This window comes from Cydia pomonella, chromosome 1 (assembly GCF_033807575.1).
Source record: "Cydia pomonella isolate Wapato2018A chromosome 1, ilCydPomo1, whole genome shotgun sequence".
Lineage (NCBI taxonomy): Eukaryota > Metazoa > Arthropoda > Insecta > Lepidoptera > Tortricidae > Cydia > Cydia pomonella.
In genome coordinates this window covers 32681358-32701058 of record NC_084703.1, presented here as the reverse complement: position 1 = coordinate 32701058, position 19701 = coordinate 32681358, and the positions used below count along the sequence as shown (strand labels likewise).

General features: G+C 39.7%; 2 protein-coding genes and 1 long non-coding RNA gene across 10 annotated transcripts in view; 2 read left to right on the top strand and 1 right to left on the bottom strand.

Annotated features, from left to right (window-relative positions):
* The window catches only part of LOC133519883 (E3 ubiquitin-protein ligase TRIP12), a 92401-nt gene extending 81499 nt beyond the window's left edge, over positions 1 to 10902 (top strand). For all 8 annotated transcript variants that reach the window (XM_061854080.1, XM_061854113.1, XM_061854105.1 and 5 more), the window contains 14 exons: positions 848 to 1032; positions 1577 to 1757; positions 2087 to 2184; positions 2781 to 2918; positions 3274 to 3398; positions 3933 to 4085; positions 4330 to 4562; positions 4683 to 4774; positions 5351 to 6056; positions 6850 to 7038; positions 7386 to 7554; positions 9088 to 9204; positions 9744 to 9923; positions 10010 to 10902. In XM_061854080.1, the coding sequence (XP_061710064.1) occupies positions 848 to 1032; positions 1577 to 1757; positions 2087 to 2184; positions 2781 to 2918; positions 3274 to 3398; positions 3933 to 4085; positions 4330 to 4562; positions 4683 to 4774; positions 5351 to 6056; positions 6850 to 7038; positions 7386 to 7554; positions 9088 to 9204; positions 9744 to 9923; positions 10010 to 10206 (2763 nt within the window). In that variant the 3' untranslated portion in view covers positions 10207 to 10902. The remainder of the gene's footprint in view (positions 1 to 847; positions 1033 to 1576; positions 1758 to 2086; positions 2185 to 2780; positions 2919 to 3273; positions 3399 to 3932; positions 4086 to 4329; positions 4563 to 4682; positions 4775 to 5350; positions 6057 to 6849; positions 7039 to 7385; positions 7555 to 9087; positions 9205 to 9743; positions 9924 to 10009) is intronic.
* A 1225-nt stretch (positions 10903 to 12127) lies between these two features.
* On the top strand, positions 12128 to 13581 carry LOC133520253 (uncharacterized). The gene is made up of 2 exons (XR_009799733.1): positions 12128 to 12299; positions 13256 to 13581. It is a non-coding gene; the product is annotated as an uncharacterized LOC133520253 (long non-coding RNA).
* A 2991-nt stretch (positions 13582 to 16572) lies between these two features.
* Positions 16573 to 18788, bottom strand: LOC133520235 (transmembrane protein 256 homolog). The gene is made up of 3 exons (XM_061854613.1): positions 18584 to 18788; positions 18167 to 18442; positions 16573 to 17950 (listed from the first exon to the last, which is right to left on the bottom strand). Exons 1-3 carry the CDS (start codon positions 18653 to 18655, stop codon positions 17807 to 17809), a joined length of 492 nt encoding a protein of 163 aa, XP_061710597.1. The 5' UTR covers positions 18656 to 18788; the 3' UTR covers positions 16573 to 17806.
* Between the last annotated feature and the right edge of the window lie 913 nt (positions 18789 to 19701).

Sequence of the window (19701 nt, the reverse complement as noted above, 5' to 3'; positions counted from 1 at the left end):
ATAACTGAATAATACAATATTCATAGGATTATTCAAAATAATATTATTTCGAATTTAAATTTATTTTGTGACATAACTACGCTTATTTAAATTAGGGCGTTCATTTACTCCCCAAGTTACCGTACCTAGTTGACAGCGCGCCAGATGGCGGACTGTAATAGTACATTACTATAGAGGACGGGAAACGAAGGGTTGCAGGCCAAGTAGATATAGACGGCCGAGCGTAGTGAGGACGGATAGGGATACGCGGCCGGCAATCCCGTTTCTCGCCGAGATATGTATAGTGCTTTTCTCAAACTTGCAATGAAATAATAAAAAAAATAGGATGATGATGATGATGATAATGATGATGATTGTTATTGTTACTTTCGGGTTATTAATAGGGGAATGAATATTTGATTATTTTTACGCTATGACGCACGGTTTAGGAGATACAGCCCTATAAAGATTTCTGCATGAACGAAAAAAAAAAAAACTTGATGGGGCTGTATCACCTAAACCGTGCGTCGTAGCGCAAAAATAATGAAATTTGTGTTCCCATTTGAATCCCTGAAACAATATTTAACAAACACAAAAAAGAAAAAAGACAAAGAGAAAAAAACATGGCAGAATTTTGCTTATAGGTTTTGATATGGTTGACTGCCAAGACGTGCCATAATTTAACGTGTAAAAACAAAAGAAGCTTGCCTTACAGGCCTAGGTGTGTAAGGCTGTATGAAATTCCTTTACATATCATCTACACTCATCAGTTCATCACACCTGAAATGTACTATTTCCGGACCTAATTTGAAGTAAGTCATGTCAACATTTCATTACAAGTTTGAGAAAACATCTGTTGGATGTCCAGGTGAACCACTCCGGCGTGCTGGGGGCCCTGCTGCAGTACCTGACGGGGCTGGACGACGCCACGGTAGCGGGTGCGCGCGACCGCGACGGCGAGGGCGAGGGCCGCGACGGCGACCAGGTGGCCGCCTGCGAGGAGCGCCTGCGCCTGTTCCTGCACGTGTTCGCCGACATGCCGCTGGTGCCCGAGTAAGACGATCAATACTGACATATACTAAAAACAATTGATTTCTCACAACAATTAGGAAAAATGGATATTCAAAAAAAAAAAATAGTTTTCCATTCCGTTGTAAATACAACGGAATATTTGTTCTTTACATATCAAAATTGCGTTTTGATTCGCGTGCGACTAGACTATATTAAATTATTAATTCACGATCACCAACTCAAACCTGAGATTAAAAATCTACTAAGTCAAAAATGGTGCCTATTGACTATACCGGCACCAAATTGTTTACTTTAACATTGGCGTCGCACCCTACGTGTATGTATGCCCCTCCCCCTCCCCCAGGTCATCGGCCAAATAAACTGCCCCTCTCCCCAGCTGGCGACGCCCTTGTATTTTACCATTAGAGTTACCCATACTTTAAATGCTATGCAAAAGTAAAAATAATAGTTCTTAATCTAAATTAGTTTGAAGCGCCATACCATACCATACCAAGGAATGAGATTTAAGTGAGACAGGAAATGACTTAATAAAATTAGACAGTATATAGTTGAGGTTATATTGCAGCATCGGTGAGTGGTCTGACAGCGGCGCGCTGCTGGGCGGCGGCGGCAGCGCGCTGACGGCGCTGGTGGCCAAGGTGAACGCGTGCGTGTCGCACCTGGAGCAGTTCCCCGTGCGCGTGCACGACCTGCCCGCGCGGCCCGCCACCTCCGCGCTCAAGTTCTTCAACACGCATCAGCTCATGGTCAGTGCGCACTAACAATACATAATATTGTCATCCGACAAAGTCAAATCATACATATCTCACAACCTGATCATTACATTTTAACAAGATCACCCCATGAAAACACACATTGCAGCACTTTCGGTTTTATTGCTTTTGCGTCTGAGGCGCATCTTTAGTATTCGACGGTTGGCGCTCTATGAATGCTTGCACCACCAACCGCTTAAAAAATATAGTCCTTATTTTATAAATACGTTACGTTCATATTATTTGTATTTCATATGACCCTGATATTACAGATTTCATATGGCTATGGAAAAATGACAACTAAAATATATGTTTTATTACAGTGTGATCTCAAACGCCACCCAAGTTGTACTAATCTCAAGCAATGGAAAGGTGGTGTCGTACGGATAGATCCGCTTGCCTTAGTTCAAGCGATAGAAAGGTAACATTCACTTGTACTCATACTCGTTTATTGGTAAAATATAAGAGTTTTACATGTCAGGAATTAAAATAGGTTGTACAAGAACAGTGTCAAGTCAGGTGAAATTAAATAAATAATTAACAATTATTTAGTTAATCTAGTATTTCATTTAAAAAAGGATACAAATACAAATAAAAATGTCCAGTTAAACACTGTATTCAACTGTTCTGTTATATTCGTTGCATGTCGAGTTATAAACCCACATTAACCCTTTGAGCCCAATATCAACATTCGTGCATCCCGACCTAGGTTCATGATAAAGCGCCGGACACGTTGGGCGTGGCGTTCAAAAGGGTCATTATTTTAAATATCGACCTTGAGGCTTTATCTTACTTATCAAAACATTTGTAATTTGTCTTTTACCTTACCGCAATCGCTCCTTATGTCACTATATTATGATTTATGTGACAATCCTAACTGAACATACCTCCCTGGCTTGGCCGTATAGTTCGATTAAGCTGTGGCTGCAGTGACGAAATGGATCCTTTTATCTTCCGTATGGCCCTTGTCGTGTACGTTCCTATTGGTGGATTTTTCATCACCTTGTTGGTTGGCAGGTATCTAGCACAGCGCGGCTACGCCAGCGCGCGGTCGCGCGACGGCTCGACGGCGGCCGCGCAGTCGGACGACGACGCCGGCTCCGACGACGACGTCGAGGACTCGCTCGCCACGCCGCCCATACACCAGCCCACAGAGTACGCACTACACTACGCCTTGCTGTTTAAACGCATTTTCATTTTAACTTGTACTAGTGCAACTTAAGTTGGTTTTAGTCACGTCTAACTCTCCCTCTTCTGACAAAATGTAAGGGGTTTGACATTGACCGATTTTTGATTGCTAACCGATCATTAATGGTACACAGTTAAGTGAAAACGCCTTAAACACTTTCAATTACTTGTTATAGCATATATGATTGACTGTTATAAACACAATAAGTAAAACAATACCACAAACAATATTTTGAATATTAGTGCACGGTGTCCCTTAGGTATGATTATACTACGAAATAAGATAATGATAAGATAGATTAATAAGATATGTTTGTCGCAGCACCGACCACAAACTAGAATTCCTGATCGGCGACACGGTGCTGCCCTACAACATGACGGTGTACCAGGCCGTGCGGCAGTTCGGCGAGCAAACCGACGCCGACACTGACACTGAAACTCCGCTCGGTGAGTTGCTGACCATACACATCTCTTCTCCATCGCCTACCTCCTGCCTTGAACGGCTTAAACCTTCAACGACACTTGAGCCCATTACTACGGCTACGCAATAATACTAAAAATCCTTATAAGGCGATTGGCACACTGGATGCGCTTCGCACGTCGCTCCCATGTGCGAGCGGGATGTTGCTATAATACGCGCATAGCGTTGTCTGGCTCAAACATCGGAGCGACGTGCGCATTGAATCCAGTGTGAGAGCGCCTATGACTTAAAAATGTTTAGCGCTATTAGCGTGCCTAAGAAGTCATTTGATTTTCACCAAATTTGTTTGTATTTATACTAGATGAAATTGACCAAACGGAATTATTTTAATATTCCTCTGACATAGTTTTACTTGTCTATATGAGAATAGTCTTTTATTTATAAATGTGTGCTAGTTATTTCAAAAAGCGTGTAAGAAAGGCTTTATGTTCTGTTTATTCCTCGCTTCTAAGTTTTTTCGCTTAAGGAACTTAGTGTGATATATAATCTGACATATATAGCGAATGCGGGCATCTGGGTGCAAACACACACGATCTACTACCGCGCCGTGGAGGCCAGCGAGCCGCCGCGCGTCGACAGCGCCGCCTCGCGCAAGGGCAAGGGCCAGCCCACCAAGGTCTCTTCCCGCCGCAAGCCGGACGTTCTGTGGCACGGTAATCTGCACTACATACCCTCATATTATCACTTTCAATATTATTTGTTGTATTACCTGAAACACTAGTACGAAATACATGTGTTTACTTGTGTAAAGTATTGTCTCTAAATTTAACAGATTACATGGCATTGGGTTTATTCAGTTTGATTGTAATGAAATGCTTCTAGATGATCTAGATCGATCTAACCAGGTCTCACTGTTGTGAAAACTATGTTTTGTAGTTGATAATGTGCTTAATGTAGATGGAGTAGTGCCAGCACGCGAGTCGCCGCTAGTGATGATCCTGCGGTCACCGCTGCTGACGGGCGGCGGCGGCAGCGGCGGCGAGCGCGAGGTGAAGGACGCGGCGCTGCCGGCGCTGGCGCTGCTGCGCGCGCTGCACGCGCTGGCGCGGCACTGGCCGTCGCTGTACCGCGCCTCCTGCCTGCCCGACCACCGTCCGCTCGTGCCTAATGCTGACTTCATCAATGCCAAGGTATTGACGGCTCAATTATCTCATTCTCAGCTTACATTATTTACCTAACATTGACATCAGTTAAACCAGCAACATATGATATTATAAAAAAATTATTTTCTGTCTTATTTCTCTTTTTAGCTTGCTGCCAAAGCCAACAGACAACTTCAAGACCCCTTAGTTATAATGACCGGAAATCTTCCGCCCTGGTTGAAAAAGATTGCGTATGCGTGGTGAGTATTGACTTGCGTAAAGCCTGACAACATTATATTTTAGACCTGAGATAGTGCCAGGTCACACAGCTTACATATAGCAATAATGTGCGTACCTTATGTAATGGCTAAGTGTGAAGTTGGCGGTGGTGAAGCGACGCCAAAGAACGACGTGGTGAAACTATGAACTTTCGTGAGACTGTCAAATAAGCAATATGTCCCACACCCCCTTTCGTATGCCTTGTCCCGTATACGTCCCAAACAATTTGGACTTTTTGACAAGTGCATACGAAGGGCTTTTTTGAAGTTAATAATATCATACTTTTTTTTGCATATTTGGGAAAAAATTGTATTTATTTGGTGAAACCGTCTAAAATTGCGAAATCTTTCCTTCTTCCTGTTTACATCAGGAAGATTCAATGAGATTCAACATTTGTTGTCTAAAAGCACTCCTTACCAATAAAATAAGTATCACTGAAAATCCGCAACACGGCGAAGGCCGAATAAAATATTGGCTTTTATTACGGATTTTAAATGTTAGAATCATCATTTTGTACATTTTTGAGATAGGCATGATCCTAAGATGTTTTTTTTCAGCCCGTTCATATTTCCGTTCGAATGTCGTCACTTACTGTTCTACGTGTTGTCGTTCGACCGCGACCGCGCGCTACAGAGGCTGATCGAAGCAGGCGGCGAGCGCGGCGGCGCGGCGGCCGCGGGCGGCGCGGGCGCCGACACGGAGCGCGTGGCGCCGCGCCTCGACCGCCGCAAGCGCACCGTGCAACGGCAGAATGTGCTACGCCAAGCCGAACATGTTATGCACGAGTTCGCACACTCCAAAGCGCTGCTTGAAATTCAATACGAAAACGAAGTGGGCACAGGCCTTGGCCCGACCCTCGAATTTTATGCGCTCGTCTCGCAAGAGCTCCAGCGCGCTGATCTTGATCTCTGGCACGGTAGCGAAAACTTTAAACAGAAACCGCACTCGTTTGGCGGTGAAATAGTGAAGAGTCAACCGCCTATGGTGACCGACCGGTCGTCCGCGGAAGTGGCGGCGCGCCTGGCGTCGTCCGTGCGCGACGCGCTCAGCTTAAACGAGGAGCGCTCGGCAGAGCCCTCGGAGCTGGAGAAGGAGACGTCGATCCCGTCGCCGGCGCCCGACGCTACCTTCGTGTCGTGGCCGTGCGGTCTCTTCCCCCAGGCCATCGGCAGAAATGCGCGCGCATCTCATCTCTCGCGCGTCAAAGCTAAATTCCGCTTTCTAGGCAAATTCATGGCTAAAGCTGTAATGGACTCACGAATGGTAAGATGTTTATGCTTATTAATTACCCACATTCCTATTTTTTTTGCGTTACTTGTAGTTACGTCAATTAGTATTCCCCAAACTTGGGTATTGACGTAATAAAATAAAATAAAACAATTATATTACCTGTATCTTTTAATGTTAGCGAGCCAATGAGATTCTTCGAACTGATAATTTTATATCTTGCGTTCAAGTAAATGTAATTTAAGGGTTGGTTGCAAACGTTTGTCACCGTTAAAGAGTTTGCAAAATTTTATTGTAAGGGAAGTCTTTTTCCTAATTGCACCGACCACAATTAGTGACTGATCAACGTCACCGAGCAGCAAACTATGAAACTTTCCATACAATAAAAGTTAGGGAACACTTTAACGGTGACAGGCGGTTTGCTGCATCTGACCCTTAGTTCACTGCCGAGTAACGTTAGTCAGTCCGTCAACTGTGGTTTGTTCTACGTCAACCGGCCCTTAATCAAAAAAGTGGCTGTGACAGAATCGGACAGACAGACGGACATGACGAATCTATAAGGGTTCCGTTTTTTGCCATTTGGCTACGGAACCCTAAAAATGGTCCTGAAGTGTGTATACATAGAGCTCTTTCCCAGTTCCCGTTTTTTTGCGAGTACTTTTTTCTACTGGATTCCGTTTTAGTAGTATACGTGCGTAACCTTCACATGAGCATTCTGTTTGCGGGATACTGCACACATGCTACAGAAAACTGGATCCTGCAGAAAACCGTACTCGCAAAAAACTGGAGATCAATGGGAAAGAGGTGTAAGTGGAGTGTTGTGGTGCAGGTGGATATCCCTCTGTCGGTGTCGATGTACCGCTGGGTGGTGGGCGAGGAGCGGTGGCTGTGCCTGAGCGACGTGAGGCACGTGGCGCCCGAGCTGTGGCGCTCGCTGTGCCGCCTGCGCCGCGTGGCCGAGCGCGCCACGCTCATCAACGAGGACGACTCGCACACGCCCGAACAGAAACAACACTTGGTAACCTAACATTATCGATAAATAATAATAAACACAACAACCTTTTAAGATAAAACAAGCGTAGGTCCATCTTTTGATACCGTAGCGTTGGTGATGCATGCACATTGCTCATATTCATAAAAAATAATTCACTTTTTGCCTTTTTTACATTTTTTGCTATACTCTTTTCGCTACTTTGCGATTATCGTTTATACACACTAATTTAATATTTTTATATACAAGGTAAGCTCGGCGGGAATGATTGAACAAAACGTCTTCTATATAATGTATTATACAGTGAAGTAAAGCGTAGATATTGCGTACTGAAACAATGTTAGTATAAGACATATTGGTTGCGGTCGTTACAGATCAGCAGTTTGGAGTTGGACGGGTGCCCGATCGAGGAGCTGGGGCTGGACTTCATCCTGCCGGGCGACGGCTGCACGGAGCTGCGGCGCGGCGGCCGCGACCTGCCCGTCACCGCGCACAACCTGCACGACTACATCACGCTCGTCACGCACTGGTTGCTCTATGAAGGTACGCACTTCGCTACTTGTGAGCTCCGACCGACGCTGATCCCCTAACTCCATCCAACAACCCTGCAACCCGACAAAGTGTTCTCACGCGTGACGCCATTTTAAACACAATTCATTTTACTTAGGAAGTAGACGTTTATGGTGGCTTTTCCACACTCTGTAAGCTTATGCGGACTCTAGCAGTTAACAGTCCTTTACTAAAAGATCTACAATACAAAGCCAAACTTATGTTACAAACTTTTTCTGATATTGGGCCATTCCATCTGATTTCGACAAATTTGAAATGAAAAGTGCGCCGCATGTATTTTGATTAAATTGAAAAAAATTGAGGATAACTTTATGATACCAGAAGAGTTAGACAACCACCATTTTTTTTTTTTTTTTTTTAATTTCAGAGCAGTGTCCATTCGAAGGAAAAAATCGGGTCAAATTTCTACTTGTACGGTCAACCAATTTGATTCCTAGGCCACTATAGAACCATGTCATAATGACTTCTACGACAGTGCTTATTGAGTGATGCATGTCATGTATAGAGTAGTTAAAGCGACAAGGTTCTATAGTGGCCTAGGATTCAAATTGGTTCACTGTACATAATGTGGTCTAACTTTTGATTTAGAATGAGTAACCAAATAAATCTTTCTTTATTTAATTTGGTGTGAAATGAGTATTTTATATTGTATGACAAAAGTTAGCTAAACCAACTACAAACAAAATGGTGGCCATCTAGCATGTTCACGCTTTCGGTCCACTTTTACGATTTTCAACTATTTTCTGTGGCAACCCTATAGCACATCAAGAGTTAATTTTTTCTAAAATATAATGTCCTTGCCCTTCTTATATTAAATTAATTTTATTGCCGTAGAATATTATCTTCAATTAAAAAAGTAGTTGTGAAAATTGAGAATTTCGAAAAATTGACAACTTTGACTCCCAAATAACCCATGTGGAGGAAAAAATAAAATGTATGTCTATGTCTTTGACCATTTTTCGAAATTCTCAATTTTAAAAACTACTTTTCAAATTGAAGATAATATTCTACGATGATTATTTATTTAACAGTATAAGAAGGGCGAGGACATTATATTTTAGAAAAAAGTAACTCTTGATGTGCTACAGGGTTGCCACAGAAAATAGTTGAAAATCGTAAAAATGGACCGAAAGCGTGAACATGTTAGATGGCCACCATTTTGTTTGTAGTTGGTTTAGCTAACTTATGACATACAATATAGAATACTCATTTCACACCTAATCAAAAAAAGAAAGATTTATTTGGTTACCTATTCTAAATCAAAAGTTAGATCACATTATGTACAAGTAGGAATTTGACCCGATTTTTTGCTTCGAATGGACACTGCTCTGAAATTAAAAGATAAAATAAATAAATGGTGGTGGCTTATCTTTCCTGACACCTTAAGGATAGTTCTCAATTTTTTTTATTCAAATTAAAAATCACACGGCGCACCCCATTTGTCGAATACAGATGGAATGGCCCTATTACATAGTAGTCTACAAACATTACCAATTTATATTACAGGCGTGATTCGTCAACTGGAAGCGTTCAAAGAAGGATTCGAATCAGTATTCCCGTTGAGTAATCTCAAAATATTCTACCCAGAAGAGCTAGAGCAAGTGTTTTGCGGAAGCCCGTCAGGTAAAGTTTTTGGTTTAAAGATTCTTTATTCTCATAAGAATTTGTAGAATTGACTTAAATATATAGTTTTCACACACACACAAATTAGAATTACATAAAGTAATTATTTAATTCTTACCTAATTAGGCGAGGCAATTTCCTCACGCACAAAACGGCCAGTGTAGACGTGCCTCGGGCAAGGCGGCGCGCGTGTTTTCCTCGCCTGAGCGCGCCACCTCTGCCGAGCCACGGCTCACTGGCCGTTTTGTGCGTGAGGAAACTGCCTCGCGCGTATAATCGCGCGCGTATTTTTAATTTGTGTTCTCTTTGTATTCTCCTTTTCGATATGTGGTGTACGATAAAGAATATTTAGTATTATTATTATTAATCGCCCTGTGTGGACCCGCCTATTACCTTTTTTAATTTAGAAAGCTTTAAAAAACTCCGGATATGAATTTGATTAAATATGGATTAAATTTGCTTATGATATGATAAAATTATTGTGACAATGAAATGATAAACGAATTGAAAGATTAAAATGATGGTGATTATCGTGACAGGCGGTCGCGAGGTGCGGTGGGAGCCGCGCATGCTGGCCGAGTGCATCCGGCCCGACCACGGCTACACGGCCGAGTCGCGCGCCATCCGCATGCTCATCGACATCCTCGCTTCCTACAGCCGCGACGAGCAGCGCCTCTTCCTGCAGTTCGTCACGGGCAGCCCCCGTCTGCCCACTGGAGGTAAGCTGATTACCACTCGCAAGCTTTTGTCTATTTAATTAATACTTTTGCAAGCAGTATTTAGTAATTAATGTATGTGTGTGCAGGTTTCAAGGCCCTAAATCCGCCTCTGACGGTGGTACGCAAATCCCTGGAGTCGTCACTGGACCCGGACGAGTACCTGCCGTCGGTGATGACGTGCGTCAACTACCTCAAGCTGCCCGACTACAGCAACGCCGAAGTGATGCGCGCCAAGCTGCGGCTGGCCTCCTCCGAGGGCCAGCACTCCTTCCACTTGTCCTAAACGTTCGCCTCCGCTCTCGACGTCTACGTTTCGCCTGTGATCCGATACCCCTCCACACTCAGCAAAGCCGCCATCCGTTCGACCCGACGCTTGGCTCGCGTGTTACTGTGTTCCAACTGTGTTTGTACCACAAATTAGTACGGTGTGTGCGTCGCGTGCAATCCGATTCAGGGCATACAGTTTATGTGCAATCAGAGTGATTTATATTTCGTTACAGACACTAAAAGTGCTGTTCGGACATTTATTATCATTTTGTTTTCTTCTTTGAATTCTTTTTTTACAATTGATATAATTATATTATATTCTGTGTTAACGTAATGTGATAGCTTTGTACATTTCTTTATCGACACTATAGGGAGACTAACGACTCTCGTCATAGTAGTATATGGAAGTGTGTGGCGTGATTCTGCGAGACAATTCGTGGTGTGACGTGTCGCGGCAGAGGCCGCCGGGCCCGCCCCTCGCCGAGATCGCGTCGCCTGTACCGCTGCACTGTTATATCATAGTTATAAATATAATAAGCTCCATTACGTTTGAAGGACCTCTGGATTTATCCTTCAAGAATCAAAAGTTAAAATAGCATTTATTACCAAACGGTGTATGTTTTCATTATCATTTAAGTTTCATTAAAGAGTAAAAGTGCAAAATTTTAATATGTAACTATTTCAATAAAACTATGTAAACATATTGAATCAATCAAGTGTTTTATTTATGCTGGCAAGCCGCAATTTTACGGTTTGGCATATTTATGTTATTATTATTTTAGATAAATTCGTTAATGGTTTTAAAATATTACATTTGCATATTAATGTTCTAAGTGTCTTTTCCTACTCAAGCACTTTAATCTGTCAATTAAATAACTGATAATGATATCTAAATCAAATCTTCATTTGAAGCGCGGCACGTGGAGCTCGGTGGCGCTTGTCTATAGGATCATAATACAACTGGATTGCAGTCAATTTATGAATATTCATACTCTACAGTACAACTGTTGTATTTTTTAATGCTTACTTGTAGGCAAATATCTATAACCAAATTGATTTACTCTTATGTAGGTACTTAATTCGATTATATTTTTCATTTTAGTTGTTTGCCACTGTCTTAGAAAAATACTGTGTGCGACTGTACATAATTAGTTCTTTAAATTTTCGGACCTGTATTTACAAAACTCGACTATGTAATACTTCAGGTCTAAACAATATTTGGTATTCCGTTTTAATACAATTACATTCTCGTCTTAAGATGTGTATTATTTATTATTATACTTTGAAACGTAACTTTGAAAACGACAAGAACAGGATAGTGTAATACACTCTAATGGGTACCTTGATGGATTTATGGCGGAAATTAAACTCACTTGTCAAGTTGTCACTTAATTCGGCATTTGACGTCTGTCACTTATAGTATTTTTCAAACAAAAAGGGGTAACCAGAAAATAACCGATGGGTTCTAAACAAAGAATATAATACTCACTAGTTCTAAATACACTTTGGCAGTTAAGATTATAAATTGTATTGAGATGACACCTGCCACCGTACCCAGCATGTTTTAAAAATACTCTAGTCCCCAACTGAGCAGTGGCGGATTTACAAATTTTCAAGGTATAGGCTGAATATAGTTTTTGCCGCCCTTGCCTCAACAATTGTCATATCATACATTATTTTTACAATGCAACAATTTCGTTGAAATTGCACGTAAAATAATTTTCCAATCGAATTTTCTGAAGCTACTAGTGCATGTGAAACACATAATAGTCGATACATAAGATTGAAATCGGTAAAATTATTCATTATATTCGAATAAAAATCGAAAAATTATATACAAACCATCCAGTTCGTAGCCTCCAACCAGTAGTAAGACCGGCATGTATGGGTTGTTAGTGGGAAGAGGGGCATATTTTTTACAATTGCGCTCTTTTCACTCATAAGAAGTGTGGGCAAAGGGCGCAGAGGCGAGAGGCCGATTACTGCTTGAGGGGCGGCGAACTAGCTGTTTTACTCTAGAATATGGAAGTTTGCTACTCTCGGAATGTGCAATGACAAGTGAGAGAGAAAAGTCATCGACAAAATTTGTTGCAGACTTCTATCTGTAAGGTATACTCTTGGCTCGTCTCAGTCGTTTTTTGTCACGTTCTTAAATTCGTCCGTTTCTGCTTTCGTAACCCATTCTTCATTCGTCACTGTCGATATTTGGCTATTTCTTATTCCGGCTTAGTTCGGTATTCGTCAACATCATCTTTCGGCTTGTTCAATGTTAGTCTATGTTGTTTTTAGACTCACTCTTTATTTGTCTTGTCGTTTTTGGGACTATTCTAAGTTCGAGTTTTTCTTATTTCGCCTCTTTAGTAATTTATATATTTCTTTGTTGAACACATTCTCTGTTTATCTCTTTCGATATTCGCCCCACTCACTATTTGACTATATAGTTTATTGGTTTGTTTTAGGCGGCATGAATGAAAAATTACAAAGCATAATAATAACGAAGCTAACGCCTTCCAAAGGTCCGGACACTACTGTCCCGTGACTGGTAGGTCTCCTTTACACATAATGTGCTATTTACAATGATTAAGGCAGTTGCCATTTATGTGGCATTCGATCTTTCCATCCTGTATATTGTTTCAAATCAGTTCCGAAATGTAGGCGATAACATCAGGAAATGAAAACATAAAGTTTCTTGTTTATGGCTTCCTTCATTACTAATACCCAACGCTACGCTAGGAAAAGACAAACAGCAAACATGACCAAAGATGACAAAGACTTCCAGCGTAAGTGACGAATGCAGAATAAGATGAATTAAGAACTTGCCAAAAATCGAATAGGACCAACAACGAACGTGCCGTGAAAAAAAATACGAATAACGAGTGAGTCTAAAAACAACATAGACTAACATTGAACATGCCTAAAGATGATGTTGACGAATACCGAACTAAGCCGGAATAAGAAATAGCCAAATATCGACAGTGACGAATGAAGAATGGGTGACGAAAGCAGAAAGGGACGAATTTAAGAACGTGACAAAAAACGACTGAGACGAGCCAAGAGTATGTAAGACATCAGAAAACCGTCATAGAAAAATCTTTTTGATTTCTATGAGGTAAAAAAAAAAATCGTTCCCCAAATTTGCCGCCCTAGGCTCGAGCCTACTCAGCCTGCTGGTAAATCCGCCACTGCAACTGAGCAAGGCTTGTACTGTATAAATTATAAGTGCTTAAAGACGATACCTTTGACAGTTATTTTGTACGTATAGTGAATACATATTATTTGCTTATATATGTTATACATAACAATCATCTAAGAGTCGAAGTATAAGCGACACGTTCAACAAAAACCCGGTATTTATGTAGTTGGCGTTTTATTAAAGGTATAGAAAATGGAAGATTTGCTTTATCTTTATACGAATAACCTGTCAAGGCATAATTATGACAAGCGACAAAGTGGGACGTTTTGCCGGGATAGTGACGTAGCTTCCGTATTCCATACAAAAACGGATTTTATTAACTTCGTCACCTTCAGTGATATAATTATATTTTTTATTATTCCAAAATAGTTGGTGGCATCTGGTCCGTCAACTGGCGTTGACAGCTGTCATTGTGACAGTGACATTTCTTGGTAGATTTGATGGAATTGGATTATGAATTAGGGTATACTAATATTCCGACAAGTTATTCGATACAGTCATATGAACATTTTGTCAAGCCCTAGCGTATAAAGTAACAGTTTAGGTTTTTACACAAAATATTCTAAATTATTGACTTTTCTTCTTCCTCGCGTTGTCCCGGCATTTTGCCACGGCTCATGGGAGCCTGGGGTCCGCTTGACAACTAATTCCAAGATTTGGCGTAGGCACTAGTTTTTACGAAAGCGACTGCCATCTAACCTTCCAACCCAGAGGGTAAACTAGGTCTTGTTGGGATTAGTCCGGTTTCCTTACGATGTTTTTCTTCACCGAAAAGCGACTGGTATATATCAAATGATATTTCGTCCCGAAAAACTCACGAGCCGGGTTTGAACCCGCGACCTCCGGATTGCAACTTGCACGCTCTTACCGCTAGGCCGCCAGCGCTTCTAAATTATTGACTAATATGATGAAATATTAACACACAATTGAAGAAAAACTTTTTACACTTTTTATGCTGTTAATTTGATAAAATATCGTTACGAAAATTTCGCTAGGAATATCATAATTACCTGTGAAATGAGTATTTTCCTGGGTTTTTTGGCATTGAAACACTACAACCCGGAACACAACATGACACCATCTTCACTAAATTACTTAATATATATTTTTCTTTTTGATTCTCTTATAGTTTTCACGTCAAAAAATACGGCAATATTATCTTGGCTGCCTCGGCCGACTTCGAACTCAAAAAATGGTTACGTTTTCTCATATGTAGTCTGCCTCTTTCGCACTCATGGCTTGTTCATATACGTGATGGCTTCCCTTTCGCACACTTCATCTGTCTGTCAAGCCTAAAACTACCTACGGCTCCCTGTTAATCCCCGAGCCCGAGACGACACGTACCCGGCGCAAAAGTTCCAAAAATACTGGCCGCAGTACCGCGCTGTACCGCCAATGATATTTGCTGGACCAGGTATGAGCCAGAACGGGGACCCAAACCTCTCTCTCTTACCGCCGCCCCAGATTTTTAATAAAGGTTTTCGCCTCAGAACACCAGGGTCCACCAGTTAGAAAAAAAAAGTGTTATGAAACATGAAAATTACACGTATTGGTTCGATGTAAGTACAGTCAGCGTCAAATAATTTGTAGCAACCAAAGTGGCCAAATAGTTCGGTACACCATATATTTAGTATGGTGTACCGAACTATTTGGCCACTTTGACTGCTACAAAGTATTTGACGCTGACTGTACATTGCTGCTTTTCTTAGCGCAATACTGCTTTTTGAGTGTTGCCCTACTTTACTTGACGGCATATGACGGACTTGCCCTGTGCATAGTAGACGGACTTTCCAACTTAACCAAATTTTTATGTGATGAATGATGGAAATGGAACGTATAATTACAAAACTAAGCCAATATCTGATAATTTGATGAGGGTCTTATATTACTTACGTAGTCAATTTCTGGTGCAAAATCTTGTTATAAACTATTTTTAACAATTTTATTTGCAGAGACTGTCGCACTATCACTTCGAGTTCCATACACATAATGACTTGTTTAGGCCGATTGCTCTGAAGTTCGTTGTCACAGCGCCATCTGTTTTAGAGTGAGGGAACTAGCACGAAAAACAGACTTATAAACTCGACGCTAGACCGGCAAACGCTTTCAAATTCAAAAGTTATAACGTGTTGACGTACTTGCCTTGTAGACGGTCTTGTCCACAGTGACCTTAGGTTTTATTTTACGTGTCACAATGTGTTTACCTTTCAAAAATTCATCAACTTATAAAATACTTTACAACATCTATGTCCGTAGCCGTCTTGATTTTGCTTGTACCGTTTGGAAGCCTTTTCATTCTATACATATCGATAGATTTGAAGCTTCTAAGTCGGCTAGAAGTGCCTTTTGATGACCGGTCAGTCAGTGAGTGAGTGACAATATTAACTCTTTGACTACTAATTCTTAAACTACTGGTTCAAATTGAATGAAATTTGAAATACACTGTTTTTATACAATGCCTGCTTTGTTACTGAAAATTCAGGCTTCTAGTTTTATTCACAACAAAGTTATAGGGGGTCGAAAATGGCCTGAAATGCTTCGAAAAGAGGATGGTAAGGCCGTGCCGCTTTTTTGCTAGAATTGGCGACCAGATATACAGATTGGTCCCTTTTTTTGTCAAATCAGAGTTCTGTTCTGCCCATGAAATAAAGCTAATTATTACCCAAAACCTGTAAATTTAAATGTCCATGATGACCATAAATGTCATAAATGACCGGTCATTTATAAAAAATGACGGTCACTTATTGAAAGTGACGGACGCTTTGCAACTCTAAGAAAGAGTTTTCAAGTTTACATTAATAAATAAATAAAAATATTTAACCGTAAGTTATTTCACTATTTAGTGTGTAAAATATGCATATTTTACACACTAAATAGTGAAATAACTAACCCAACATAGGAATCTTTCAGTGACCTTTCTGTCTCACAATTAAATTATTTAAAAATATTATAATGACTGAATAAAAAACCCAATTTTCTTGTAGACAATTAACAATGTATTTGAGTCTACTTTTATAACAATTACTTGTCTCTATTTTTAGACAGCAAAGAAGTGTATTGAGTTACAGATGGGATTAATTACTCTGTGCAGCCCTTATCTCTTAAATATTTAAAAATACAATGAGGCAAAGACTATGTGGTTGCTGAATTAGAAAATAATTTTTGAATCGACGAAATGAAGGAATATAGTAAGCAAAAAATATGTATTTAGATGTAAAATTAACACTTCTATCTTATATAAGCAGTGAACATTATCCGCTACACAAGTTATTTGAGTTTGACAAGTAAACTGGAAGAACAGAAACAGGGTTCAAATAAGTTATATTGCTAAGCTCATACTAAAAATGGTTTTGGTCTAGAAAACCCTACAATACATGCATTCTCTAATAATATACCCATACCTAATAATGACATTTAAAAATAGTCCCTGATAAAAAGGTCATGCTTGATTTGGTATATCTTTTTACAGAATGCGCATTTTCAAGCAGTTTTTTTATTTTTTCATAATCTGTATTTATATGTAATACTATATAACAAAAATACAATTGTATTATAATGTATTGGGAATGTATGAGTTTTCACCAAATATAATTAAATCATATTTTTAATATCCTTGTACAGAGTTTTCTGATAATCTTCACTTGCTTTCTGCTACAATGTCACTGTTGTTATTTAAAAGCTGTTTTACGCACATAAAAATGTCATGTCACCAAAAAATACATTTTGAGACTCTTTTCTATTTGTGGTAGTCAGGAAGACTTTCCACTTCGAGCACTGAAAGTTGTTATTGTATGGAAGGCATTTTTTTGTTTTAAAATTAAATTCTACAAAACCTAAGAACTATTTGAATCTGAATATAATTAGAAATATATTAATAATAAATACTTTTAACAGAAAAACTTGGAGATGGGTTTAGTTGCAATCCATCTGTCCCCGCCAGACACAAATAGGAAGGATCCAATCCTATCTGTGGCCGGAGGGGATAAATGGGAATGAATCCTTCCCATCTGTGACTGCCTCAGTTCCTGTATTTGTTATAATACAAATGTCGCCCGCTGGGGATAGATGGGAATGAATAATTCAATCACTCCCCAGTCAGGGGCCGGGCACAGATGGGAATACACCTGTAAAGCCTGCCAGAAGATATTGTAAAAAAATGTTATTAACGTGAGAATAAATATTACTAAAATTCAATGACAACCTAAGACTATATCATATTTGTATTTATATTATGTAGTTTGATATTCACAAATTATGAATAAAAATAGCTGCTTGAGAATTCACATTCATTTAAAGGATTTACCATATTATGCATGAGCACTTTTTACTGTGGACAGTGTTTATCATGTAATTGATTCTAATATAAATGAAGTAATAAATTACACAGTTATGACTGATAATTACATAATACATTCTATTATTCTTAAAATACCATTGCAATCCAGCCAAGTATGAGACATGAACCCCCTATTGGTGTTAGTCTACGCAAACTGCGGTCTCCAGTGAATGCATGGTAGTAACAGGTTCCACAGAACAACCCCATCCCTGCCATGAAGAATGCTCCAGCCTGTAATAACAGTAAAACATATTTACACACATCATCATTCGCTTGCCCTTATCCCATTCATTTGGGGTCGGCGCAGCATGTCTTTTTCTTCCATATCTTTCTGTCACCCATCATCTCATCATTCACTCGCGTTCGTTTCATGTCATCTCCCCATCCACACACATTCTTAATAATGTGATTTCTGAATTGCTATATATTGCAAGCTTAAAAACTTACAATGAAAGGTCTTTTGCAAAGTGGCACTGTCATTAGCGCCAAAGTGTGCAGGAAATGGAACCGATTAGCAGTATCAAATATTTTCCTCAGGTCTTCTTTTGTTTCCGTTTCTGGGAAAGTGCGATGGGCACCCATAGCTCCCAGCACTACGGCGGAAGCTCCGCTCAGGCCGGCGAGCCGCACGAACGGCCCAGCTTCTTGCGCCAACTCCCACAGAGGCATCTTTACTATAATGGTTACTGGTGGAGCCTCTACGGTCTTGGACTTAAACACGCCCTAAAAATCCAAATGGAAAACAAGGTAATCGGATTGCGCAAATAGATAATTAAATTGGACATGCAAATCATTTACGTCAATCGGGTTTGACTAGATAATATTTTGCCTTATCATTCGACAATGAATGGATTGGCAACTTACGATATGGCGCAAGAAAGTCATAGCTCCGTCCGTCACCGTATTAATCATCAAAGTATCCATCAAATTTACCATACCTTTTGTTTATTTACAACTGATATTATAAAAAATATATAGGATGGGTATTAACTTAAATTCTCTGAAGTCCGATCAATAAAAACGTATTTTCAGGTAGAATTTGGACTGTCAATGTCAATATGTCAATTTTTTTCATCACTAGAGCCTAGTTCGGACTACTCATGGAAATATAAAATGGAGCACACTTTAACTTTTTTTGTTATAGTAAATTGAACTTTATCACGGAGACAGAAAGGTGTTCTTACCAGACTACATAAAACGGTCCACTTGAGATAGCAAAAGTGGGGCGCGGTGTCTCACTCGCACAAGTTGCCAATGTTAAAAACATACCATTGTGGTAGTATTTATATCAAGATACTACTGAAATTAAATACTTTCTTATACTATTTTAGTGCTATATAATATAATTTGAATATGGTAGATATTGTACAAAGTTTGAATATTAATTGGTATCCTTAACTAACTACTAACTTGATGACATATTTTCGAGATATTTCCACAACACGTGAATGGTGGCGCTCAGCATTTAATTGCGAAATATTTAAAAAATGGGTAAAAAATGTAGTGTGACAGGTTGTAGAAGTGAAAGTTTTGCTGATTGTGGTATATATTTTTACAGGTGAACCACAATCATTCAATTTTACGATAAAAATACTCATATATAATTGTCAAACTCATTAGGGTGACCATGATGTCGGCAGGATGTGAATCAGTTTTACACAATTCTTATTAAGTACTTAAATAAGTGTATCTAATTAGGTATGTCTTTATTTCGGCATGATTTAATTGGTGGAATGATAGCTATTACAGAATAATTTAATTGCCAAAATTGAAATCCAAAGTCCTTAAACATTCTAGACTTACTTTTATACATTATATTTTAATACCAAAACGGTTTTACTAACTATGTATACGTAATTGATTTGATATTTTTTTATTTTATTCGAATTAGTTACACAGCATTACAGTATTACTACTAAGGCACTGCGAACTACAAAACATATTAAAAAAAATACAAAGATACGAGATAAAACAAATACAAT

Excerpts from the sequence above, each read along its gene's own strand:
- LOC133520235 (XM_061854613.1), bottom strand. The coding sequence starts at position 18,655 with ATGGTAAATTTGATGGATACTTTGATGATTAATACGGTGACGGACGGA. Across the intron at positions 18,443-18,583 it reads TGACTTTCTTGCGCCATATC|GGCGTGTTTAAGTCCAAGAC; the intron begins GTAAGTTGCCAA and ends TTGGATTTTTAG. Across the intron at positions 17,951-18,166 it reads TTTGCAAAAGACCTTTCATT|GCTGGAGCATTCTTCATGGC; the intron begins GTAAGTTTTTAA and ends CTGTTATTACAG.